The 27,850-nt window shown below is 35.6% G+C and overlaps 1 protein-coding gene across 1 annotated transcript; it reads left to right on the forward strand.

Moving 5' to 3' along the window:
• Nucleotides 1-200: 200 nt before the first annotated feature.
• Nucleotides 201-27,808, forward strand: LOC121327799 (enteropeptidase-like). The gene is made up of 25 exons (XM_041272005.1): nucleotides 201-213; nucleotides 2,121-2,260; nucleotides 2,531-2,598; nucleotides 3,283-3,434; nucleotides 4,252-4,293; nucleotides 5,182-5,301; nucleotides 6,897-7,005; nucleotides 7,979-8,088; nucleotides 8,359-8,496; nucleotides 9,158-9,307; nucleotides 9,847-9,952; nucleotides 10,554-10,704; nucleotides 11,153-11,297; nucleotides 11,619-11,708; nucleotides 12,244-12,369; nucleotides 13,798-13,938; nucleotides 16,314-16,424; nucleotides 16,771-16,903; nucleotides 17,553-17,648; nucleotides 19,464-19,513; nucleotides 20,820-20,994; nucleotides 21,338-21,519; nucleotides 24,818-24,913; nucleotides 25,214-25,353; nucleotides 25,523-27,808. The coding sequence occupies exons 1-25, from the start codon at nucleotides 201-203 to the stop codon at nucleotides 25,676-25,678; spliced, it is 2,940 nt and encodes a 979-aa protein (XP_041127939.1). The 3' UTR covers nucleotides 25,679-27,808.
• Nucleotides 27,809-27,850: the final 42 nt, after the last annotated feature.

Below are 27,850 nucleotides of genomic sequence, written 5' to 3' on the forward strand. Positions count from 1 at the left end.
AGATAGGTTTGTTGATTGTTTGAGTAGTATTGTTCCTGGTGATAACAAAATACTGAGCTCAAGTCATGTGATTTCATAAAAATGGCAGGTGCTCAGTATTTGTTATTTGAGTTGCCAAAATGAGTTGATTAAGAATCTGTATAAATAGCCATTCGAAAAAGACTTTTTTAATTAACGCAAGAACAGCGAAAGATACGACCATGCCCCGCTTGAGTAATGAAGACTGCCTGGTTCCTATCGGCATGATTGAAAGCGGCCTGTCTGTGAGAGAAGTTGATCGGAGAATGAGATGTTCTACTTTAACAATCGGCAGACTAGTCCAGAGAAACCAGGAAACCGGCTCTGTGAGGGACAGGCAACGTCCTGGAAGGAAGATGGTCACCACACTGGCACAGGACCATAATGCTGACTGTTGTGTTGTTCAAGCCAACTGTTGGGGCAGTGGAAGTTTGATGATGTGGGAAGGAGCCCAGTATTTCTGCATAGCGCACATTTCTATATTATTCCATTTACAAAACTTTAAGGATTGTTTCTGTTTTGTTAACGACAACTTCTAAAGCCCAATTTGTCCAATTAAACCACATTTTCAGCTCTCAAAACCCTTTCAACTGATTTAGAGAGGTTTTATTCTCATTTTTAAAAGCACTGTTTAACCCACCACCCCAAAAACAACTCTTAAAGCAGCCCTTAATGTGTGAATAGGGGCCGATGCACAGACAGTAGTTAAAGTTCCTTGTTACTATGTTAGCATGTGTGCTATAAGTTTCAAATATAGTAAATGGTAATGTGCGTGACATGTCTGATTTGTGCTTAACGTTATTGATTCACTTCAGATACAAATCAATTTGTTATCTAAAGATTAATGAAATTATATCATTTTATTTGTTGTTACCACCAGGCACCAAGTTCTGTGACCTGCTAAATAAGCAGTCATTACAACTCATTAGTGTTTAAAAACAATGCATTTCTGGTTAGCACTCAGGCCTGGCACGACAGCAAATGAAAGATTTACAGTATTGATTTTTTTTTTTTTAATAAATTCATAGTTATATATTTATAGAGAACTATTATCATGTGATTGTTTGAATTGTGTAACAAGTAAACCACGTCAAGACTGACAGCAGGCATGATTTATTGTGAAATAAAACCAATACCCCATATTATAGCCTATATAAATACATTTACTCTTCTTCCAAGCTGTTATCAATGCCGACGTGAAGTGTGAGAAGTTCATTGACAGAGAAGATGTGTACTGATTCAGAAAACTGCACAGTCAAGAGCAGATTCTCTTCCTGCGAAATTCTTTTGTCTGCCCTTTTCATAGCTTCAGTGATAGTCTGTGCTGGCTTGATAGCAATCACATGGCTTTCACTTCAACAGTCCCCAGTAGGTAAGCTGTGCTGTTTTTATTTTGTTTTTTATCATTTAATTTTTTTATAAAGACCAAAGTGAAGTTTCTAAAACATAGAAATATCATAATTTTCCTGAATATCTTTTCCATTTGTTATGGTTCTATTAGCCCTTCCAAGTCATTTTAGGGGCCAGGGAGTCTGGATCATTATCAGGTTTGCCAAGAGACCTTCCTTTGAATCAAAGGTGTCAGCTTACTGCTTACACTGGTGTTGTGTAGTTCCTGAATAAATTACACTGATTAAGGAACATAAGGACCATCGGAAGACTAGTCAGTGTCTCTGAAATTGTAGTAATTGCTTAGATTAGTTATCTGTCTATATTGTTAAAATAAGGCAATATGACTTACATGCTGATAGGATGTTTGAGAAGGCTGAGGAAAAAGTATAATACTTGGGCAATATTGTGGAAGAAAGTTATATAAAGGATATATTGTGGAAGAAAATAAATATTGAGGATGAAAGGAAGAAAAAATTATATTTGTGTGAAACATATACTTAATTATGCTAAACATGTAGGCTATGTTATATAACTGAAAATATATTATTTTCCAGTAATAAAGCCTTATGGTGAAGCCTGATTTGTCAGCAAAAAGACCCCTGTTTATGCCTTTCAAGATCAAACTATCTAACATCTCGCAGACCACGTGCACAGGCAAAGTAGTTGCCATAAATGTTTTCATTGCTAAGAGGCTCTACTTTCATTTTCAGAGGATCAAATCAAAACCAATGGAACTGAAGTATTTTTTAGAGGGAAATTTAAAATTCTCACAGGAGCCATCTTTAGTGAAAAGCTTCAGAACATGTCTTCAGTGGAGTTCAAATCACTTGCTTTTGATATTGAACATATGGTATGTATACATTCGATATATTATTGACTTACAGATCCTCAAATGTTGCTGTTTGTTTAATTCCAGAGTATGTTTGTGACCTAGAAGAACCACAAGATAAAGGGGTTATGCTAAAGAATAACAGAAACATCTACAAAATAAACATTTATAATTTCAGAGTATCATTATTGAATTCTGGTCTACTAAGTTGTTGACATAAACATAATAACACTAATAAAACAGCCATTGGATTTTAAACACAACTAAAATGTTTCCATTAATATATTTCAGGTATCAAATATTTACTTACAAAGTAGTTTGAAGAGTAAGTACAAGGCCTGTGTTGTTTTATATTTCAGGTAAGACTGCTTCCTTTTGATTCAAATAGAGGCCATGCACCGCCAAACTTTCTTAGAAGTTTAAATTTTTGTTCATGTCCTGGTTACGACATGAACAAAAAGAGAGTAAGAGGCATCTCTTACAGAGTAAGAGGCATCTCTTGCTTCTAGACAAATAACTTAAACATTTTAAAAGTTTTTTTTAAAGGCAGATTACTATCAGTTCTTTAAGAATGTAAATAATTATTTACATATTTCTTTTACAAGTATAAAACAAAAGTATGGATCTTACTGCCAGCCTTATAGTTCTAGCTCTATGAGAAAGTGCAATCAAACTGTAATGTTACAACTTACTTCCAAGTCTCTAACTTACCTTTCTGAATTATAAACATACCTTACAAATCGTATGGTATTTAAAACAAATAATTCCTTAGAGATTTAAACTGAGCCTGAGTAAAGTCCTTAAAAAAAATCTTTCCCACAAGTATTATCTTTTCTCACCAATAGGTGACTCACACTGACTGTAGTCAAGGGCTTGCAACAAACAGATTTGCAAAGCACTTTGACAGAGTCCTGTGGTGTCTTTTTAAGTTTTTAACTTGATGACAATGAAGAGACTAGCATAAAGATATGAGGCTAATACCTGAAGTACATTTATTTTTTTTGTGAACTGGTATTAATTGTGTTCATTTCAATGCTTTCTAGAAATGGAAGTGTGGTGGCCACATTTAACCTGCATTTCACAGAGTCTGTACCTAGAGAGGAAGTGACACGAGAACTAATAAATGGTATTGAAGAAAATAAAGGAGGTGTAATGGGAGCATTTACTGTTGACAATGAAAGCATTGAGGTTGGAAGTAAGTAGAGAGATTCAAGGCAAGACTCTCAATGTGCATAATATGTTGAAACAATAACATATAAACACTTCAGGGTTTTACTGTATTCCTTCATTAAACACATCTTTTTCTGCCTACTTTTTATCACGCCTGTTGTAAAATACCAGCATGGAGAAATACGTGCTGGATAAAGCAGTGGTTCTCATTTGTGGTCATGCTGTGGACCTGGTTCACATTCAGTACAGATGAACCTTGCCTAGGTTACAACTGAGTTATGGTGTGTTTTACACTTACAACTCACACTGCACTGGCTTAAGTTTGATCAAATTAAAAGATCCACCCGCTTACACTTAAGAACAGACTTAGACTGGCTCTGGTGTGCGTGTCCGATGATGTCATATCGACCACCTCGTGTGCAGACATTTCCCCTCCCCAAAACACAGAGGCCAGAGTGTTTAAATCAACAACAAGCCTGTCATTTGTGTCATTTGTGTGTTTCTTCTTCAAGGTGGTCGTTCCATGCTAATTAAGATTTAATTTTCAATTAGAAATGGAGCACATTATTGAAAACTTGCATAGCAGACATTTAAAGAAACAGGTGTTATTGTATATATTTAAACATCAGTCTGACAACTCTTCTTATATTTAAGTGTGAACAATAACTCCAGTTTATTTTCTTACCCATGAAAAATATATATAGTTTTTCTGTTCAACAAAAGCTAAACTTGTTCATTTGATAGCTAAAAAGAAACATGTGCGACTTTCAATTGTGTAGCTTGTCCTTTGGCTTGAGACATTTTATTATGGTAACATTAAGTTTGAACTGTTATTTTGACAGCTCCAGGAGAACTAACAACAAGCAAGCCATTACCTACACCAGGTAAGTTGTTTGGTAGTTATTAGTCCTATAGTGCTCAGTACAGTATGTTACCAAGTCAGGCCCTTTACACTGTATGTTTATGTCTCCTTTTAAGAATCTTTGGTCCTTATTAAAAAAGGTTCCTGACACAATCAAATATATAGTACCAGTGTTCAGGATTTGATAATGTGTTTAATGGTATTTCCAGATGTATTCTCCATTACTGTAAATGTTCTTTTTAGTTGTATCACTCAAAATAACATTTCCTACAGATGGCAATGCTAATAGTTCACACTAATTGTGCTCTGTAAAAGACTAAAAACTTAACAGAAATTAATAGCGTTGTGTACTAGATTTGAGTTACACAGCACAGCAGGAATATTTGTTGCATCAACTCTTCTTCTGTGTTGTCTCAGGTTATTGGTGAACTCCTCATAAAGTAAACCCTGCTTATTGGCACCAACGGTTTGACTGTAATTATAATTATAGAAAATAAATTGATTTGGATTTGTAAGATGTATACATTGGCTATAGAGAGAATAACAAAGCAGTTTTTTTATGGCATGGCGTCAATTATTTACAGTGGACTCAAATTCGTTTGGTTTCACTTTGCAAATGTATTGAGCTGGACTCTATTCCCCTTGTCTGCTACAAACTCTGTTCTGATTCTTGAGGTTTCATACCTGCCAAGCAAACCAAACTCTGAATTGCATCATTCAAACAACCTAGGTGTGAACATGCCCTAACTACCTGCATTTCCATGCAAATATATAGTTTTGCAATTAATCAATTATGTTGAGATGATAATGACACTGATACAGGTATTAATATAAATGTTTGTTTTTTTAGTTTCATTTAAGGAAATCTTCATAAGTGATGTTAACTGAGTTATTTTTGTATTACTTTTAGTGCAGTGTTTACCTGGTTATGAGCGATGTGCTGATTATATGACATGTGTACCTCAAATGTTGCTATGCGATGGAGTTAACAATTGTCAAGATGGCTCTGACGAGAATCTGAAACGTTGCGGTAAGTGTTTAACAAAACATACTCTCCAAAATACAAAATGAAATTAATATAGCTAAAAAAAAAATAGATAATAATCAAGAATCAATTGAATTAACCTAGTCATATATCGTGGAATCTAGGTTTGTACATGTGGAATCACTCAGTAAAAGAATGACTTCTAAGGCATTCTTACTGCTTTACCAATGTGGGTGGCTTATCAAATACAAGGGCTGTGTACAGTTCATATGAAGGAATCCTGACATTATTAACGGTTTCACAAAACAGAATTGGTTCTAATCCCAGGGGCAGAGCTGTGTAATTTCATTGCTTGTCATGTGGAATACCAGTACTTGTGATACACATTTGGACTTCTTTTAGGATCTAAGCTTGCATTATTATTATTATTATTATTATTATTATTATTATTATTATTATTATTATTATTATTATTATTATTATTATTATGTACAGTCTTGCCAAAAACATCTTACTTACTGATTAGTGCATATTGTTTAAAACTGTCCTGTAACGTTGTCTTTGAATTATCACTACAAGATTAGGATACAGCTAGGATTTAGCACAAAAACTCACACTAGAACATTCTCAGATGGTACTGACAGATATCAATTATTTATAAAACTGCATAGGATATGAACTTAATAATGATGTATTTATAGTAACTGGGAAATCAGGCTGTTTCCTCATGAGTCACAGTATGAAGTTTTCACCAGCTCCTTTGGCAGCTCCTTTGAAAATAGACAGACATGAGCTGCTGTGATGCTGTACTACTTAAATAGGGATTTGTGAAAATCAGTAGCACTTGGATAGCTTCTATTGACCTGTTGATTTAATTCCATCTGGAATTCGCCTTTTATTGGCAGGACAATGGCCTGGATTTTCTAGTGTAGTACCATATGCTGTGTTTTAAAATAGATATGCATGTAACATGCTTCTTTTCAAACTGGACATGTGACACCTATTTAATGACTTGAAGTGCACAACAGGCAAGATTTGTGGAATTATTTTGTTAGCAAGAATACCTTTTTGAAAGGATTATGTTTTAAAATTATCCTAATTCTTTTAATGTTTGTATTCAAACATCAGTGGTAATAAATCAGCTGGGAATACATTTCTCAATTTGTGTTCGGTTATGATCATCATAGTGTTTCTGTTTAAAAACATAATTGTGTATTGTGGGAACAGAAAAGAGTAAGCACCGTTGCAGAAGGAAGAACGATTTGGATACCCTAAGACTCTTATAAGAGAAATTGTCTTTCTCGTGATGCATACTCTTGAGTAAAGGTGAAGATTCCCCAGGTGAATATGACAGTCACAGTAATGTAATATCCAAGAGTACACAGATGTGAACCCTTCCTGGTACAACACATACACAATAAATTCAAGTTGAATGTTACCTGATTATTTGTTGAGAGAACTGAGTGCATTTACACTATTTACTGAAAAAATGGTTCAATTATCATGCTGTATGTATTGATCTTTTCATATGACCACATTAAAATTGCTCATTCCACAGAGGCTAAAACATCATACAATGTGCATTTGGAACATGATAAAGTATTGGCTCGGTTAATGGTTTTAATGTTTTCTCTGCATAGCAACACCTTGTGATGGACAGTTCCTCCTGAATGGGCCTATGGGGTCTTTCCACTCTATTAATTTCCCTTTGCCATACGATTCTGACGTTTTCTGCCGATGGATCATACGGTAAGCAATTCTGTCCATTAATCCATTATTTGGAATGATGGACGTGCAATAAAAGTGACTGGTCCTCAAAAAAGAACCTTAAATAAAACTTGTATGAGCACTGTAATTTGGTATTGTTTAGTCTTTATCTTTGTTTCTATTTAAGCTTTAAGTAATGCACTGCACTAAAAAACCCAGACTGGATTCTGAAAGTGTGACAAGAATATGCTCTATATTGGTACCTTTAGATGAGATTGGGGAAAAAACAAGAAAAAAAGTTACCAAGACAAGAAAAAACTATGTAGGCTTAAATTGTTTCTCATTCTTTTGAGAAAAAATAATTTGTGTATTATGCTAATAATACACAAATTCTACACCAGGAATAAATGAGTCCAGCTAGTCGTATTTTTGAAGTAGACTAACTGGCTTGAAATGCCCACTATATATTCAAGATCCTGCTGCTGTTCAAAGTAAAATACTGTTCGATTTGTCCAACACTGCCTAGTGATAGAAGTATACAAAACATCCTTAACTTACAGGCTGATGTCTATATAATGAGTATACAGTATATCGGATACACCATGAATGTTTCATGAAGGTGTGTAGTTAATCCACAAAGGATCGATCCCCTGAAGGGGTTATTTAGGGCTATCCTCAGGAACATACATTAAGTATTCTGTTTATACTGTATTGCAAGTACAGTGTTAAAAAGGAAGGATGTTTAACCCCAATTAAACACTTTTTCTTAGTTCAAGCTCTCCATCTGCTTATCAATGTGGAGTAATTTGAAACAGTGAGAATCACCCAGTTATTACAATAAATGCAAGAGTCAAAAAGCAGATCCTGTGAAAATAAACAGTCACACGGCAGCACCAAATATAATAAAAAAAAGTTTCAATGCTAGATCTCTCTGGACTTCTTATATAAAATAACATATAAGATGTGACACTATGAAGATAACTTCATAGATAACAATCTTTTGTTTTTGTTCCAGCATTCAGAAGGGACTTTCCATTAAAATAAATTTCCCTGCATTTGTAACAGAAGAAATAACAGATGTTTTGAATCTATATGAAGGCACTGGTCAAGATAAAGTTCTGATGTGTAAGTCATGAGTAAATGTAGTATGACATTGAGTATGACTGATGAGAGGAGACGTCTTCGATTCACCTTCGAACCGAGTTCTTTGGTTCATGTTTTAAGATTGTTGGTTAGATTCACTTTGTAATATTTTAACAAAGAAATACTACTTAGAAAACTGTTTAATATTACTGTCATTTATATGTAAACTACACTGGTACAATATAAAACACACCAATATGTTTTAAAAAATGCAACGTGATTTTTTTCTTTATTTTTGTATTATTATTTCAGATTCACTATCTGGTTCTACTCCAGGATCTGTAAGGATAATGTCAAGTGAAGCAACTGCAGAATTTCTTTCAGATGATATCAATAATTTCAAAGGCTTTAATGCAACATATGAAGCAGAAAACATCAGTAATCTTACCAGTAAGTAATCACTACTACTTCAATGTTTTTTTTTTTTTAGGGGTGTGGTACCACAAAGCACAAGGCACCCTGGGAGGTCCATAGATCTCTAAAGTCATACCTACTCAACAGTTTGTTTATATATATATATATATATATATATATATATATATATGTGTGTGTGTGTGTGTGTGTGTGTGTGTGTGTGTGTGTGTGTGTGTTTTAAGATACTTTGATTATTCACAAACAATACAAAACAATATCTCTTAAGTGTATTTTATAGCACAGATTGGTATTGAAAAAAAAAAAAAAATGACAAACCAGGGTAAACTAATTTTAATGTATTCATAACCATGGGAAAATCATGGAAAAACTACAAAAACACTGAAAGAATACCCTGGTAAATTTTTAGAAGAGTACTATGAAAAAAAAAAAAAAAAAAAAGATTATATATAGTATTTTCAACTGATTTCTGTTATTTAGCATATGTTTAACATATTTAAATATATTTCATAGGTCTCTGCTTAAATTAAAGCTCAGTTCATGATCTACTCCCAACATACACACACCAACCCTAACTAGTTAAGGAAACTCACTGCTCTGTCAGCAGATACTAATGTCTATCGACAAGCATCATTTACAAAAGACTGGATAACTAGCTCATGAAAAACCCATGTTACAGATGAGAGGAAGATCAATTGTTCTTTTGAAGAAGGCTGGTGTTACTGGAGACAAGACCCCAAGGATAATGGAGAATGGATGAGATTAAATGGGCCGACATTTCCACCATTTTCCGGACCAAATTTTGATCATACGTTTATGAACGAATCAGGTGAAAAGCATATACATTTGTGACCCTAACATATATTTTGCATTTGAGATTGAGGGACAGATTGTGACAAATTTTGTGAAATTTTAATGATATAAACTGTAAACATTGCTAGATAAACAGCTATAAATAATCTCTGTATTAAAATATGCTTCTTAAATCACAGATTATCTGTCAACTAATTGTAAAACATTATAGAGAAATACAATAAAAAAATGCTCAAAATTATGTTTTTATAAAGACACTGCTTGTGACCAGTCAGCTATTCGCAAGCATAATAAATACAGTATGACAGGGATGCACGACACAGGATAAAACAACTACCCTATCTGTCCAAATTAACGCATTGTGCAGCCCCCCAAACACACAGAAACATTGTTGATAACAACAGCACTCAATCATCTTCCTACTTCAATTTCTCTTATATGTTTTGCAAATTTCCATGTTCTCTACTTTCACATGTCTGTATTTTTTTTAAATGTAGTTTTATTTTAACTTAATCTTATTATGTTTTAATGCTGCATGCTGTCCTTCGGTTGCAGGGTTTTACCTGAGCACTCCTACAGGATTTGGAAAACAAGTAAAAAGTTTTAGACTGTACAGTTTCCCTTTAGCTGCTACAATCCAGCCATATTGTTTAAGTTTCTGGTAAGAAACATGAAAAAACAACAAAAATATATATGTGTTTTTGCAACACGCCCTGACATGTTTGTACTTATAAATCAGTGTTACATTTCCCATACCTTTTTATGATGAACTATCTGACTGGTTCTGAACTCCTTTGCTCCAATGTATGTTTTTCTCTATAGCTCTCTATACCTGGCTTTCACTGGTACTTAACATATCCTAATTAGATTGCACGAACTTCCCCTTTAAGAGACAAATCATGTTAGGCTGTCCTTTCAACTTGGTTGGCGCTCCTGCTCAGTAGTATAGCAAGTTCATGCAGGTGGGCCTGACTGTTGACTGCTGGTCTTCTACAGATCCTGGTATGTATCTTGTATAAACTGGGAAGCTTGTGTGGCAAAATAAGATTTGTGTGGTGATTTTGTGAGTCAGACTGAAGGAACTGTCAATGTGTAAGTTACATATTATACTGTGTAAGTTACTTAATAGCAGCTGGATTTGAATCCAGGCCTCCGAAAACGAAAGGCAAGCGATATTTTACATAATTGCCTCTTTAAAGGGTACATGTGGAAAACAGAGAGGAATGACAATAATTTCATTGATTAATTAATTTTGGGTTTAGGTACCACATGTATGGCACTGATGTCTACAAATTGAGAGTTAATATCTCAAATGCACAGAGCTTGCCGAAAATCATTTTTAAAAAAGAAGGAAACTATGGTGACAGCTGGCATTATGGACAGATCACGTTAAATGAGACTGAAGATTTTACAGTAAGTATTTGTTTACAGTGATATAGTAAGATTTAGGTATTGTCTGGTTTAAAGTTACATCTTGTGCTTTTTAGGATAGAATAGGTTAGACCAACATAGTCTAATGCCACCACAGCTGTGAATCAGCAGGGTCTTCACCATCCATATGATACAGGTGTCAGAATATAGTAAAAATCACAGCACACTAAACTACAGGAGAAACACAAAGGTCCTTTTTTTAAATGTTTTTCTTCCTGAGCTGTATTTGAAGGCTCCTACGGCTGCAAGGAGTTGCAGGAGCAGGCCGCAACTCCTTGCGTCACTACAGTTAAATTGGATTGTCAACAAAGTACACTGTGGAAGAATGTCGTAAATAGACACCAAAGAATTATAAGTGAGTATGAAACTGAATATAAACATAAACTACAGCTTTGAGAAAATAACCATCCTCAAATGGTATGCTTTTCAGGTTGTTTTTGAAGCACAAAAGAACGTAGGCCTGAGAAATGATATAGCAATTGATGACATTGGACTGACAAACGGCAGCTGTGTAGAAGGTGTTTACCCAGAACCCACTCCTGTTCCTACACCTACAACCCTGCCTCCACAACCCAGTATGTCACTCACTGTTTTTAGTAATAGTCTTGTGGTGCTCATTTGACTTGAGGTGACAACTCATCTATCCTGATAAAACTGTTTTTTCACTATTTCGGTATTTGTTATGAGATTCTATGCTGCGGATGTAGGTTGTGGCGATTTACCTTTGAACTAATACCTGTAATGTGAGATGTGATGTCACTGTCAGTAATATGTATGTTGCAATAACTTATTTGTTGTCTTTGTATGTGGCAATACCCTTTTTCTTTTAATGTATATGCAGGCTAATATTCCATTTCATTATTAACTATTTAACATGTGCAATTTAATTATTGTAGCGGACTGTGGTGGACCTTTTGAACTCTGGGATTCAAACTCAACATTTAGTTCAGCCAATTACCCCAGAAATTATATGAACAATGCATTCTGTAAGTTCTACTCTAAATTTGAACTTTTTTATACTGGTGTGTTTTGCTAAAATAATACTTACAGGTATTTGTTTTTATTTTTTTGACCTTAGTATTTGTATTAAATTATTTTTATGACTGTGTACACCATAACACTGTGTGTTGGCGTTTCTAGTCTATAATAACAGGGAACCTGTAAATGAATTAGAGTCATACACTAGCAAAGGTGTGCCTCTCTTCTCCTGAGATTAACACCCATGGGGTAATTATGTAAAGGCTAAACTATAGCACTTATCACTGGCTCAGTTACTTGACTGTAAATAAGTGTTTACTGTAAACTATAAAAGCAGTGTTCTGCTATTTACAGATTGGAAATACAGGAAATTAAATAACTATCCCTGTTATGTGAGAATGGAAGTTTTGTTTTAATGTGTCAGGCATATACATTACTGATACTATAATTCATAGTGTTGAAATTAACGAAGATTAGAAATAGGCTAAAGGCTAATAGTTGCTATTAATTATGACAAAATCTTACTTTGCTCTGTTTTATCAGGTGTTTGGTATCTAAATGCAGATGAGGGTGAAAACATCAAGCTACATTTCTTGGACTTTGACTTGGAATCTATTTATGATGTTGTTGAAGTGAGAGATGGGCGAGGAGATAATTCTTTACTGTTAGGTAAGTACAGCATTAGGAACTCTATTCACAAAGTTTAAACTATGTCTAATTTAATTTTTTATTTATTATTATTATTCATGAAACTATAGTCCATTACAGTATCATACAAAATATCAGTTTACCGGTATGCAGAAGACACACATAATACTGGCTTTTTCTAAAATGTGTATATTTTTAATACATTTTACACCGATAGGTAAAAAAAAATTGGAAAATGGACTAAGTAGATCACAGTGCATTGAGCCAGCTGCAATGTTCAACTCGAAACTGGTGTGTCTTGTCTGGTGATGAAGGTTTCTGTGATCTGGGCAACTATATCAGGCCTGTTACTTGACACAACTGCGGGCCTTAATTTGTCAAAAAAATATTGCATCCAGAGCTTTACAGTGGTGGCTTTTTGATGCCATTCTGTGAACACCTGGGAGGCTGTCTTGATGGACTGTCTTGGTCAATGCACCCTATTATGCCCCTTGTGAAGTCACTGAGATTTTTCTGTTTCCTATTGTAACGCAATCAGTTCCCACAGGCAGGCGCATCACACAGGACAAGGCAATCCACACACAGACAGAGGGCGGGCGCTAACCCGGGACCTCTCGCATTAAAGCATAAAGCCGATACCGCTGTACAAAAGGAGCCCGGCACCTTTTCAGAAATGGATTCAGGTATCCCAGCATGCACTCGTCAGACTGTAGCCTGGTTAACAAGTCCGGGGCGGACTTGAGGCTGGCAGGTAAGAGTGTAGTGTGCACGGGGGAAGGCAGCAGCAGAGCTGGTAGGTGATGTAATCACATACAAAGACATAAGCGTGATATACGCTCCTTGCAAAGAAGCCGACTCTTTTGTACAGCGGTATCGGCGCTATGCCTCAGTGCGAGAGGTCCCGGGTTCGCGCCCTCCCTCCGCCTGTGTGTGGATTGTCTTGCCCTGTGTGAGGATCCTACCTGCGGGAACTGAGATCGCTACACTATCATTTATGACCACATACATTTCCACTTCTCAGACAAGGGAAATTCCTCATTTTACTTACATTCTCAATTTTTTTCAGTCACTGTCCATTTATTAATTAAATTAATTAAAAATATATATATATATATATATATATATATATATATATATATATATATATATATATATATATATATATATATATATATAGATAGATAGATAGACTCTATCTGATCTAGTCTATAAATCTATCTTACCTATTAGTAGATCTTTTCATATATAGGTATATAATAATAATATACTATAATATAAATATATATATATATATATGGATCTTTTATATATATATATATATATATATATATATATATATATATATATATATATATATATATATATATAAAAGATGAAAAGAGGAAGGACATTTGAGGAAAACAAATCACAAACTTAAAATGTTGAATGTATTTATTTTTTCAATAATAGATGTGTATACAGGAAAAACATCTTTTCAGGATGTGTACTCCACAACAAACCACATGACAGTGCTTTTCACTACAGACAAGTCAACAACCAGAAAGGGGTTTCTGGCAAATTTCACAACTGGTTATAACCTTGGCAAGCCAGGTATGTTTAAGTGATGTTCACCTTTTCGCCCTTAAAGCGTCAGTAGCAGGGTTCTGAAAAATATAGCGTTATACATCCCCACGTGTGCTACAACTGTTTAAATAACGCACCTGTAATTTTTCTTTTCATTGTTAACATCCTGACCATTTTTTATACTTATAACTTTAAAGTCTGTTTCAAACTGGCTGCTCTAGTGCACTGGGGTTTGAAATCTGTCCTCTAAATCACTACAGGAAGAGCAATAAAAAAAAAAAAAACATAACAAGTGCTCTGGCTTTTCTGTTCCGTACCTCATCATGGATCATTATTGCTGTGTTACCTGTTTGACAAAGTGCACAATAATCCTTACACTATCGGTGCACTAGAGCGGACATTTTGAAAAGAGCTTTGAAACAGACTTTAAAGTGTAAAAAGTTGTCAGGATGTTAGCAATGAAAAGAAAAATTACAGGTACACTATTGAAGCAGTTGTAGCAAATGTTGGGATGTGTAATGGTGTATTTATTGGAATCCTGCTACTTACTCTTTAAGCAATAACTACAGGGCTTTTTTTTTTGTAATTGTAAAGGCTATAATCTGTGACTTGTATTAGGGTATAATGAATATGTGCTATTAGAAACCTCATGGTTTACCAGTTTCTAATCACAATAAACCCATGAGTATTAAGCATTACTGTTGTAGTTTACTTTGACTGTATGGTAACTGAGTAATGGACAGCAATGTAGATTTCACAGCATATTTATCCCATTAAGTACCAAATTATTTTTCTTTGAAAAAATAAAAACACAAGCTGTATTTATGGAATTTGAGATGTAAATGCAATGAAGGACAATGGCACTTAAGGGGTTCTTGAACTTAATGCAGTTGTGACCTGGTGGAAAATCTCTGAAAAGTTCCCGAAATACCCTGAGAACTGCACAGTTTTAACTTTTTAACATGATAACAAAACAAACAAACAAAAAACTCCAACCATGCTAACTTGAAGCACTGGAAAGGTTAACAGTAGATATTGTGACATTGAGTAAGTACACTTAAAATAAATATGTTTATACAGTATACTTTAGTTCTTTTTTCACACTTAGATGCTGAATTCCTTGATATACCCCCTTTGGCTTTGTTTGCAATTTTAGAGTAGACTATTTTTACAGCAAAATATATTGTAAAAATACATGACTAGAATATGCATATGAATATAATATGAATAGTACTCTTCCAATGACCTATAGATAGCATACAGTAAAATACCACAACATTTCAAGCAGCTTTTTCCAAAAGAGAATTCCAAAAGTAAAATAACACCCACCTCATGTCATCCATTCCATTTCGGTTCTAAATGCTACTTGAGAGCAACGTTTACATTATATTTACAATTACCTTTGTTCCGTTGAAGAGAACTGTTTACCTACTCACTGTGGGGGTTTAAATTAAACAGTTAAAATCAAAGAATAGGAAATGGTTATTGACATTACAGCAGGGTAAATGGCACTCGCTTCATTCAGCTTCACCCGGGGGAATTTCAGTGAGTGATTCTGACTTTAATTTCTTTAATTTGGATTTCACATTTTCCTGACACCTTTTAGAATTAAATCAGGTTGTTAAGTTTATAAATGCAAACCAACATTAAACACAGCTGTTAATAAGTTTTACTAAAAATGTAACTCTACTAGGATATTTGTCTATATCGGGATTGGGGTTTAACCTCCAGGAAATAGTTTAGATTACTGCATAGTCATGCAGTTAGGCTCATGTGCTTATGTTTATTAAGGGTGCATCTACCTGTATATGCAAAATAACAGATAAAGTAAATTAGAAACATTAGGCCCTGAATCCTGTTTTCACAACATAGTGTATCATGCTGTTGAAATTAAAATATTGTACAGTAAATATTCACAGTAATTAGCTACATCTTTCATTTGCATCGTGGTGCTTATATCTGTGTGATGCATTCATACCCTGAAATGATGTATAGGCAATACTTGAAACCAAAAGAGCATCTGCACTTGCACAGAATACAGCATATCTACATGTCTAAACCTTGGTTTATAAAAATCTGTCTTGCGATATGTTAAAACACCTCCCGTGACATATTACAGTTTGCGCTGTAGCCTGTTGAGTCCTTAACAATGATACATATTCATAGCAGAAATATGGCACATACTGTATACATAGTGACCACTCATAGCAATATCAAAGTGTAACCTTTGACATGGTCACGATTCTCTGCCAAACATACATAATCACATCAGAAAGAAAATAAGCGAGTTTTCCAAAAAGGATGCTAAAAACACAAAACTGAGCAATATCTCCACTACAAAAATTCATTCAGCATGCAACGATTCCCTAATTAGGTTGTTTCTGCTGTTCTGTTGTTTTAAGAATCTTGTTCTTCAAGTGATTTCCAGTGCTCTTCTGGAGAATGTATTGCAAATGGCAGCCTCTGTGATGGTCACCCAGATTGCCCTGATGTCTCAGATGAATCTAACTGTGGTGAGCATTTTTGTCAAAAATGATCCTATATATATATATTTAACATGGAAACAGGTACCAATGTATTAGGATGGGTGCATCTCACCTCAATACTTGGTGACAATCTTGCACAACTCCCTACACACTTTACTGGGCAATACAGCTTGCTCACTGTCACGGTTTGTTTTAACTAACGTGCCTTCTCCCTTATAGTCACTTAACTAGTAAGAAATGTTCTTTCTGAGCATTGCAGGCCAGTCATGGACTTATTTAGTGTTTTCTATATAAAGCACTTTTTTCTATTCCTGGTTAGTACAGGAACAGCAGTGAATGACATTTGATATGCTGTCATTTCTTCTCTTTCCAGTACGTCTGCAAAATGGCACTCAATCCACCAATGGGAAAGTGCAGCTCATGCTGCAGAGTGAGTGGTATACAGTTTGTGCTGAATACTGGACCAACCAGCTCTCAGAGTTCATGTGTCAATATCTAGGCTTTGGGTAAGATATTCTTATGTAGATTATTAAACACTACAGGGCATGTAGTGTTCATATTTATTCTTATTTGTTAATGGTTTTATTGAAGCAGTAACTGAAAGAGCATAACTAGTGTACAAGGAGATAAGTCTCCAAGTAGAGCAAACATGATTCAGTAATAGAGTATACTGAGTCCTGGAATAAATAAAAAGTTAGTTATGCAAGAGACCTGCTTGAATATACTTTCTTTTGACTTCCTATCAATTCCAGTTACCCAAAAACTATTAACCCGAATAGTAGCACCTTGTGACACACTTAATTCAGACTAAGCTTAGAACTCTAAAACTCATTATAATGCTATGATTAACCATTTATATTCTGGCTGTAAATATGGGTTATCTTTGCTTATTTGGTGCAGTCTCAGATTATTTGATAGGATATTTCAGACATATATCTGTTGTCAGCCAACATGAAGCCCAAAACCCAAATGACCAAAATGATGCACACAATTTGGGTCACTCAGCTTACAGTAACTACTGGTTTGGCATCCTCTTTGGTACTGTGAGAGCTTGTAAGAGCATAAAAGCATGCCTGAAAAACCTACATTTAATGAAAAATAACACAAATTTATGAAAAGAAAAAATATATATATGTATATATATATGTTTTGTAGGAATGGGAATGCAACCCTGGTTCAATGTCCTGATGCTGGAGACACCTTTGTAACATTGAGACAAACAGAAAATGGTAGTATAGTGCTCACTCCAAGGTAATTATGGCATTGTATTAATAATAGTAATACTGTATATGTTATTAAAACCAAAACTTGAGCTTAACTGTTTTCATTTATGGCAAGTAAAGACATATTCAATTTAATTTTGTTAGCAAATATACTTAAATCAACAATAGATGTTAGGGTTAGGGTATATCACAGTGCTGTGTAATTTGATAGGGAAATGCTGATGGAGAGTACAGCTTGAATTGTGTTTATTTCAAAAGTTTCTTTCTTAGTAGAAAGAGCAATTCCAGAGCAGCTATGGCTGTACCTTCACACAATGAGGCGTACATGGCACCCTCTGCGTGAGGGAGACCCAGCACTGAATGGCAGGGGGTCAGGATTGAGACGTGCTCCCAGCAATATGAGGGAAAGCTTGTATGGGTCCTGATGGACCAGTGACTGACTAGCCAGTGCCATTGTCACTCGCCTGTTATTAACACTAAATTCACAAAAAAGAGACAACATTAGAAATAAGCAGAACAATTACACACAATAAGTAGTGACATACAGAAGCCCGCCAGCAGTTTATTGTCAGAAAACAATGCCATGGATATGCCTGCAGCTTTTTTTTTTTTTTTTTTTTTTGCTGAAATTTCACTTTCTACCACTTGATGGCAGCAATATGCCATTCATAGCATTGGATTGCTAGCTCTTTCAGCATCTGCTGACAAAAAGCAAAAATAAAAATGCAAACACTTTGCCGTAAACAACATGTTTTTTGTGGTTCTTAAAAAGCAACCCTGTAATCTGCAAATCTTTCTGTTGCAAGATCAGCAGATCTGACAGTCTGACAGATGGCTATGTAGGCTCTTCTGTGTTCAATGCTGTTTCTAATTTCTTCTCGAATCTCGGTATATTTTAAATGTATCTGTAATAATAATAATAATAATAATAATAATAATAATAATAATAATAATAATAATCAGTATCAGTGTAAATGCAAGTCTTGCATTGTGGGAATAGAGTTAAAAAATATTTGTTGTTGACAATACTGATAAGGTACATAATAAAGATCAATAATAGATTTTAAGTACGTCAGCAAGATACTTTGACATCATGACTGCAAATACAAAATTAGAGCCAGCATAAAAAATTAAACACATAGGCAAATATTTGGTCATCCTGCATAAAAATAGCAAATGTGTCAATGTTTTAGCTAATGCTTTCAAAAGTGTTAAAGGCATTAGCCAAAATGGAGCTGTTCTTTAATAAAACTATGAGGCAAAAACATGTTTAAACATTCAAACACATATAAACTACTCTACAGAATGTTGCCACAGGGAAATAATACAGCGGCTGGATTTTTTGATTGAATTAACCTCTCAATCTTAAACGCTGGTGTTTTCTCAAGTAGAAGTTTCTTACTGTTTACCTCAGCGTTATTATTCTAAATTACCTTAACGTCTATCAGTTTGGGCATGTGTCCAGTTTTATGTGTACTTGGGTAATTGAGTCAGTTTATAGTACTGTACTGTTACCACAGGTTACATTTGTCAGTAGTCCATCAGTCTTGAATTGCGTTATTAAAATCAAATACAGTTCTATGGCAATTTTCTTAAAGAGAGAACTCCCCATTAGCCTTTAACAAATGAACCCCAATTATCTAAAAGCCGCTAGAGAGATGCCCATCTTATGAACAGAAGTTGCATTTACTAGATTAAATGGGTTTGGGATGAGAGAGGAGGTTTCAGGGGGATTCTAAGGGGCAAATGCCAAACAATGGGATTGAAAATTTACTTAAAGCTAGAACGACAGAGTAGTGCCACTATGGGACTGTATTTAAAACACATTTCTTTCTCTTTTCAGTGATCAATGTGCAAATGGATCTGTTGTATATCTAAGATGCACCAACAAGCGTAAGTCAGGTTATCCATAGCCAATTTAATTAACATCTTTCTTGATACTGTTTACATTTATCTGGGTTATTCTATAGAAATTCTGGACATTCTGTTAAAAATGCAAACTAACAAATGCAGTAACAGTGTATTGCATGACAAGCAAACTGACAATAGCATAACAAAAAGTTACAGATGCAAATGCAAAAGCACACTTGAAACATTCGCAACACAATGTTGGCTAAATTGAAGGTGCAATAAAGAATAATTAGTATATTTTCTTATTTTCAGTAGATACAAAACTTTATAGTCATTTTACATTTTTTAGAGATGCTAAAGTTTACCAGAGTAATTTTGCAGTTTCTCCATGCTTTTTCAATGGTTATAATAGGCAAGTACCATTGTTTACAATTATATATATATATATATATATATATATATATATATATATATATATATATATATATATATATTTTTTTTTTTTTAAATATGCTTTACCATACCTCTCTGGGCTCTACATTGTGCTTAATTATACTTTGCTATGCTTTTACTATGGTAAACTTTGTAATAATGTCAAAATAGATAACGAATCATGTCACCCTGGACTGTTTGTGTGATTTGCATCTGCAGAACATCTATCTCATGGGATTGATTTGATGTTGTTACAGATCAACTGGGGGTTCACTGCCTACCACCTAATGTTGCTTTCTGTATTACAGAATATTCCCACATGTGTTTGTCAAAGCTCCTCTCAACTGCGTTGCTGTTTTTACTATAGCTAGGACTGTATCTGGGGACTATTATTTCCCCAGAAGTAGTCAAAATGTAAAATGTTCACTAATGAAAAAAATGAACCTAGAGGCAACAACACAAAAGTGGTTTAATTTGAACCAGCATACAATTTCAACAACTAGCAGCAACAACACAAAAGTGGTTTCAACTAATGAAACAATTCCATGAATCTTTCCTGTCATGCATTTACATGCACTCTTCAATATGCACTTTCAAAAGAAACGCGCTGTAGGTAACATCTTTCTTTCAGGTTGTCTTTTGCTGTGTCTTTTCTTCGGTCGGTTCACTTTATTCAAATAATGACTGGCTGTAAAATATCATTATAAACCTCACAGATCTTCATCAGGTTCTGATTAGAGTGGTCATTATCCTACAGTAGATGTCCTTTAAAAGCTAACAGGACTTGCAACTTGTCAGAACTAGAACAGCCTTCACACAACATTCTTAGCACGGAATAAAGAATTGTAGTACACCAAAAAACACAAATTTGAATTTGCCAGTGATATTTTTTGTTTTTTGTTTTTATTTTTTTAAGCTTGTGGAACTAGAATGGTATTGCATAAGACAGATATGAAGATTGTTGGTGGAGAGAATGCTAAGCAAGGGGCTTGGCCTTGGATAGTTTCCCTCCATTTCAAAGGACAACATGCTTGTGGTGCTGCTCTTGTTAGCAATGAGTGGCTGGTGTCAGCAGGTCACTGTGTTTATGGGTAAATACTTTTTTATGACTTTAAAATATGTTTTAATCTTCTTCTAACCCAAAACTCTCACTTGAACCCAATTTGCTAATGTAGAAATGAGCTAGAATATTGTATCAGACCTTTGCACTCTCAATACCTGTCACAGCTGTCCAAAGCTCTTTAGAAGGTATAGAAGACAATAATAAGTGGCTCCTTACAAAAATATTGTTTTAAGTACGTCAGAATGGAGACAAAACATCAGCATAAAGATGTATAGTAGAGGCCAGACAATCCATTTTGGTAACTATGATTCATAAAACACGAGATAAAATAATATTTGAAACAAATGGAACTGTAAATTATTATTTTTTAGGAGAAATGTTCATCCTTCAGATTGGGAAGCAGTCATTGGTCTTCACACACAGCTCAATTTAACATACCCACAGACTGCAATCCACCGGATTGACCGCATTGTGATGAACCCTCAGTACAACAAGAGAACAAAGGACAGTGACATCACCATGATGCACCTGGAACATAAAGTGAACTTTACAGGTATAATAGAGAGTCTCTTCTTCTGACTGACGTAACAAAGAACACTTGATTCATCTAACAGCACCAGAACCCTAATCTGAACCATGTGCTGTACAATTCTAATATAATTCACTGCAGATTGTACTTGATTGCTTAAAGGGTTATCATGGTAGCAAGGCAATTTTCTTTTGTGTGTCATTTGCCTTATTTGAAAAAAAAATCATGAAGAATAATTCCTAGCAATGGTTATGCTAGTGTTTACCTCTTTCAGGGTTGCACTTTGTACTATGAGGATGTGACTTTGATCACAGACATCTCACTGATCTTATACACATTGATCTTTTATAAATGACAAGCCGGGGGTTTCATTTACATAACAAACTAATCGGTTTTGTAAGGGATACTCCATTTACAATTCAATGTGGCCTAAATGCAGCAGGTAATTGTATAGCCACTGTACCTCTGCTCTCTCCTGTTATTACAAAATCCTAAAACACTGCAAATTACACACACACACAAAAAAAGATCTGTATTTGCTTGTTGTGAATTACAGCTATAGCTGTTGTTTGGTAGCAAGGAGAAAAACACAAATTGTAGAATCAAATGATGTATTATGTATGTTAGGGTGTGTGTGTGTGTGTATATATATATATATATATATATATATATATATATATATATATATATATATATATATATATATTGTAAGGTAGCAGGGAGGGGGTTAAAATCCTTCCCTGCTAAACATGTGAAAATGCACTTGTGGTTGAATGGACTAAGGGTTTTTGTAATTGTTTTAATTGTTTAATGATTTAGTTAATCCTCTGCACCTGGTCGTAATTATAAATTAGAGACAGGTGCAGGGTATTTAAGAGAGGCAGCCAGACTGATGGCGGCTGCTGAGTGAAGAGCCCGACTGCGTGTGTGTCCAGTCGTATTGAAGAGAGTGTTGAGAGAAGCCCGTTTGTGTTTTGGTGTTTGTCAGGTAAACGGTTTAGCCGTCCTGTGTGTGAGTCAGGGATTGGCTGGTGTATAGTGAGAGCTCCAAAACGGAGTTAGGTGTTTATTTCTGTTTTGTTTTATGTTTATTAAAAGTGCACGTCAGCACTAAAGCAATTCCATTTCTGTGTCCTGGGTCTATCTTAAAGGGACAGCGAACATGAAAAGTGAGTGGATCATTTACAATATATATATATATATATATATATAGTGCTCCCTCACTATAAGGCTCTCAGTTATAATGCGCCTTAGATTAACGCTCCTACTGCATGTCCCCCAATTCCCTATACTAGTGATTCATGCAATATTTCTACAGTAAATACAGTACCAGTATAATTCAAACTGTAAACAACTTCTCAGTCTAATTTCCGTTTCTGTCTCTCCCTTTTGATAGAGTATCTGAACTGAAGAAAAGCTGCGCTGGCACTTTATACACTGACATCTTATTCAACATTTGTTTTATAACTACATAAATGTTAGGCCTACTACATGGTTATCTTTCCTAGTGTATTTCCTTTTTTTGCTGCGAACATAAATAATTCATGGAAAGTTACATTTTTGCTCCATTATATTATAGAGAGGGAGTTATTTTATTTTGTACTTTAATCAGAAGTGTGTTGTGAGTCAGGCGGCACCCCCGACCCCCTCCACTGTTTAAAATGCTCTTCGGTTATAACTCTCGTGTTGTGTGACCCCCCAGATCTGCTTTATAGTGAGGGAGCACTGTATATATATATATATATATATATAATATATAATTAATTTAAGAAAAATGGGGTATTTAAACGGGGAAAAAAGTCAGTGGGTGTGTTATATTATGGGTCTACATACCACTACCACCCCACCCCCCCCCCCCCCCACCCCCCAATTAATACATTTCATAATTAGCATACTTTTATTATTTGTTTTATCAAGTATAAACTATCAGTGTCGTATCAGTGATATCATGAGGCAAGTACATCATGGAAGAGGAGGCCTTGGTTTCATTTCAGCTCCTCCTACATGGCACAAAGCAGCCTCAGCTTAATGGAGGAAGCTGGTAGTCAATGAAGTGCGTAAAGGCAGTTTCCTAGGCCAACCAGGGAGAGTAGATGAGACGGGAGAGTGTGGAATAACGCACGATTGGCTGGCGAGATCGATGGACGTGGAACAGAGCAGGATCAGTTTCCTCATCAGGTTAATATATGATGTTCTCCCATCACCACAGAACCTTAAACTATGGGTAGGAGAGGATAGGTGGTGTCCTTTGTTTTCATCGCCAGCTACATTAAGGCACATTTTGACAGGATTTAAGGTGGGTCTTAGCCAAGGACGGTTTACTTGGCTTCATACCCAGGTGCTGCGGTGTTTGGCCTTAGCATTGGAAGAAAAGAAGTGCAGCATGACCAACAGGTTGTCACCAATACCAGCAATATATGACACACAAAGAACAACATTCCTCTGTCCAGGGGAGCAACCTCCAAGAAAAGGTATTAAAAGAAAAACTTGTCTGGGACAATTGGAAGCTGCTAGGGACTGGAAAATGCTGTCTGATGTTGGACAACAGCTCATTTTCCCACCTGAGATTGCCACCACTAACCATTGACCTGATATTGTCTTGTGGTCTGGATCAGCATGCCTTGTTCACCTGGTAGAGTTAAGTGCCATGGGAAGATGCTGTGGATGAGATGAAAGGAAGAAACTTTGGTACGATCAACTAGCTGCTGAAGCGGAAACGTGAGGATGGACAGTCCAGGTTTACCCAGTGGAGATGGGTTGTTGAGTGTGGCACACTCCACAGCACAGTTTCTCAGAGACATCGCATTCAGTGGTCAAGAGTTGCGATGCATAGTGAAGAACTTATCTGAAGCAGCAGAGAGGAGCAGCAACTGGCACTGGTTGAGACGAAAAGATTCTAGTTCGATGGAAAGGAAGGTAAATAAGCTGGGCTTAGCTGAGTGGGGGGGGGGGGGGGGGGGGGGTGATGCTGGGATGCCAGAATCACTGTCGAGCCCTCTTAAAGTGTAGTGGGCTAGTCAACAAAACAAAGAGGATGGAAGGTGCCCACTTGAAGACCCCAGAGAAGTACCCTACTTAGCTCAATCCAGACAGTTGTCATGCTGATGCGCTAGGTAGGCAAAATTGGTTGATCCCTGGAGCCAGCATTACATTTCAGCCATCAACACCAGGCAGGAGGATATCTACATCATCAGATGGAAGGAAACGCAGATGGATCAGTTTACAGTAAAAGAAGCCATGTCTTAGTTGGTGCTTATCTTGGAAAAAGCTGAGTCCAATATCAACATGAAGTTTTAACACCTACTTAATTTTTTTTCCACAGATTACATTCAGCCAATATGTCTTCCAGAAAAGGAGCAGATGTTTAAACCAGGAATGAAATGTTTCATTGCTGGATGGGGTAAAGTTTTAGAGCAAGGTATGTAATTACTGTGCTAATTAAATCTGTGGCAGTAATCTGTTAAAGATGGTCACTGTCTCCATGAATTAGTACTTAATGCTTTAAATACCAGTACTAGTGACACAAACACACATACCACCTTCATGCTTTTCTAAAATCGATTATAAATCATGTGTCTTCTCAATAAGGGCACGTTTTTTGTTTGTTGCTTGGTTAAGGGTTTAACAGCTTTTAATTTTGCTATTTACATTGTTTGTACATTTTGTAAATACAGTATATCTACATGTAATAGTTTAACTATATTTTCCTTATTACCAGGATCTGTTGCAAATATCTTGCAAGAAGCAGGGATCTCCCTAATTACAAATGAACAGTGTCAGCAGCAGTTGCCTGAATATAATATTACACAAAGAATGATGTGTGCGGGCTATGAACAAGGAGGTGTAGACTCCTGCCAGGTATGGTTCCTAAAGTGTGTATTGCTGTAATAGATCTTTGGGTAAGTGAAATGCCCAGAGGATAATTGTGGCATTACTTTTGGCTCTCTATTGAGGTCTTCCAGAACCTTCTATACCATAATGTATGTACATATAGTTGTTGACTGCATATTTCTTGTTCCTGTTTCAGGGAGACTCAGGTGGACCCCTAATGTGCCAGGAAGATGCCAGGTGGATATTAGCAGGGGTGACTTCTTTTGGGTATGGGTGTGCTAGACCCCAGCGTCCAGGTGCATATGTCCGTGTCACACAGTTTGTTGATTGGATACACAATATTCTTAACTAATCACTAAGGATTCACAATCATTTTTGTCATCAATCTGCATCAAAGTAGTTAGGTTACCATACTTATAAAACAAACTAAAATTTAATTCACATTAAGTTTTTGGCCTTAAAATACACCCCAAAGACAGCTCTGAAGGAAAAAGAGGTGGAATTGTGAAATGGACACAGATCTCTAAAAATCATTTAAATATCTTTCAGAATTGTCAACTGAAGTGTGGTCGATACACCTCTTACTGAAAGGGTTATGACAGGTTTCCTATTTGTTTTCCAACTCCTATGAAACCCAGTTTGATTAATATTATTCTAAATGATACTGAACGTTTTAACCACCTACTGACAGCTTTTGACTTTGAGAGTTTGCAAAAACACTGTGCGCAAGACTTGCAAATACCTGCACTTTCTGCTATTATCTGTGCTTTCAAAGGAGGATTTTGTTGTCTTTTGAAAGACCAAGATGTATAACCAAGGATTAATTAGAACTTACCATACTTATAAAGAAGATTTATGTTTGGATAGGTTAGGGTTAATGTTAAATAATAGAAACTTATGTTATATATACAATATTCAACCTGTCTGTACGTCTTTAATCAACTCCTGTTCTTTGAGAAAATTCATGTCTATGGGCGGTATTCACAAATACATCAATTATTTTATTCTCGCGTTACAATTTGAAATGCCCACTGATGCATAACTTGTTGATTTGACTGATGATAAATGGTGATCTGGTGAAGAGGTGAAGAGGTGAACTATCCCCAGATAATTCCCCCCGCCACCAACTCCTAGGGAATGCAAAGGCCAGTGCAGTGCAGTGCAGTGCAGTGCTCCATCGGGGTCCCTAGTCAGGCCAGCAACTCAGTGCTAACAGGATTTGAGCGTTCGACTCACCCCGTAATCAATGTGGCTGTAAAATCTCTTGATTTTTGTAGAGTCTAACTCGTGGCTTCGGCCTTGTATGAGAGGAGGGGAGGGGGAGTGTGTAAAAATAACTGAAATTAAAATAGCTGATTTTTTCCTATTTTAAATTGTGCATTCTGCCTTACAGAAACCAGTGGTTTAAAACCAACACTCGATTTTGTGAAAATCAACACATACCCAAATATATGTATGACTCATGTGTTACAATGTCATTATCTCATCCTCAGGTGCACATAGTAAACTCCAGTGAATGTCCAATAGCATAGCATTTATTAGTTAGTCTCAACAACATATCACATACTATAGCTTCTAACAGAGAGGGAGACAGTTTTGTCCAAGTTAATTTGTCGAAACCTGCAGTGTTAAAGACAGTATTACGTGGCCTGCTTCACAGAGAGGCACTGTGTCTTTAACATTTTACCTTTGGTATCTCATCTTAGACAGGGGGCCGTTGCCATCATTATTTCATGCCCAGCTGCTTTGTTAAAAACCACACAGGTCCCCCCATTTCATAAGTCCAGATTTAAAATTCAGCTTTTCAATTGCATTTCAGAGACATTAGCATTTTGACTGTCATTTTTCATATATCTCACAATCTTGACAGCATTATAGTAACATATTAAAAGTTATAACAACATGCTATTAATAATATGCATGTTTCTTTACTGCAGTTTTCACAGGGTACTCAATGGGGCTGCGTATTTCAAATGTGGTACAAATGATCACTGTACCAGGCATTATCATTTTTTGTTATCCGACAAAACAAAATAACACAAAGCTGTTTCTTCAAGACACATAGTATTGCTTGATGATAGGAACACAACGTTTGTTTAGAGAACTAAAGAAATGTGTACTATGTATTTAAGGCATATTTATAATGATCTATATATAGCCAAATTGCCAAAAGCAGAAGTGCCAGTGTATGATGTATTTTACATTAATATTGAATTTTCCTTGAACATTATGACATTCTATTTTTATTTATATTAGGTTGAACTGATAACACCTTACTTACTAAGATGGTGAATAAAAAAACAGACGTAACTATTTCAACAAGACGGTTTGAAATATGACACTTAAAGCTTACACTAAGTCAGCTTTGATGCCGCTTTCTGGTACTGTCTTATACATGCTATACGGTCAGGACAGTCCCAATTTCCTAGCAAATGTCCCACGTCCCGATCCATAGGAAGAAAGTCCCGATATTTACACAGACAAAAATTCATTTATTCTGCACAGTGGAGTTAGTGAAAACCAC

Source organism: Polyodon spathula, chromosome 15 (genome assembly GCF_017654505.1).
Source record: "Polyodon spathula isolate WHYD16114869_AA chromosome 15, ASM1765450v1, whole genome shotgun sequence".
In the NCBI taxonomy this organism is placed as follows: domain Eukaryota; kingdom Metazoa; phylum Chordata; class Actinopteri; order Acipenseriformes; family Polyodontidae; genus Polyodon; species Polyodon spathula.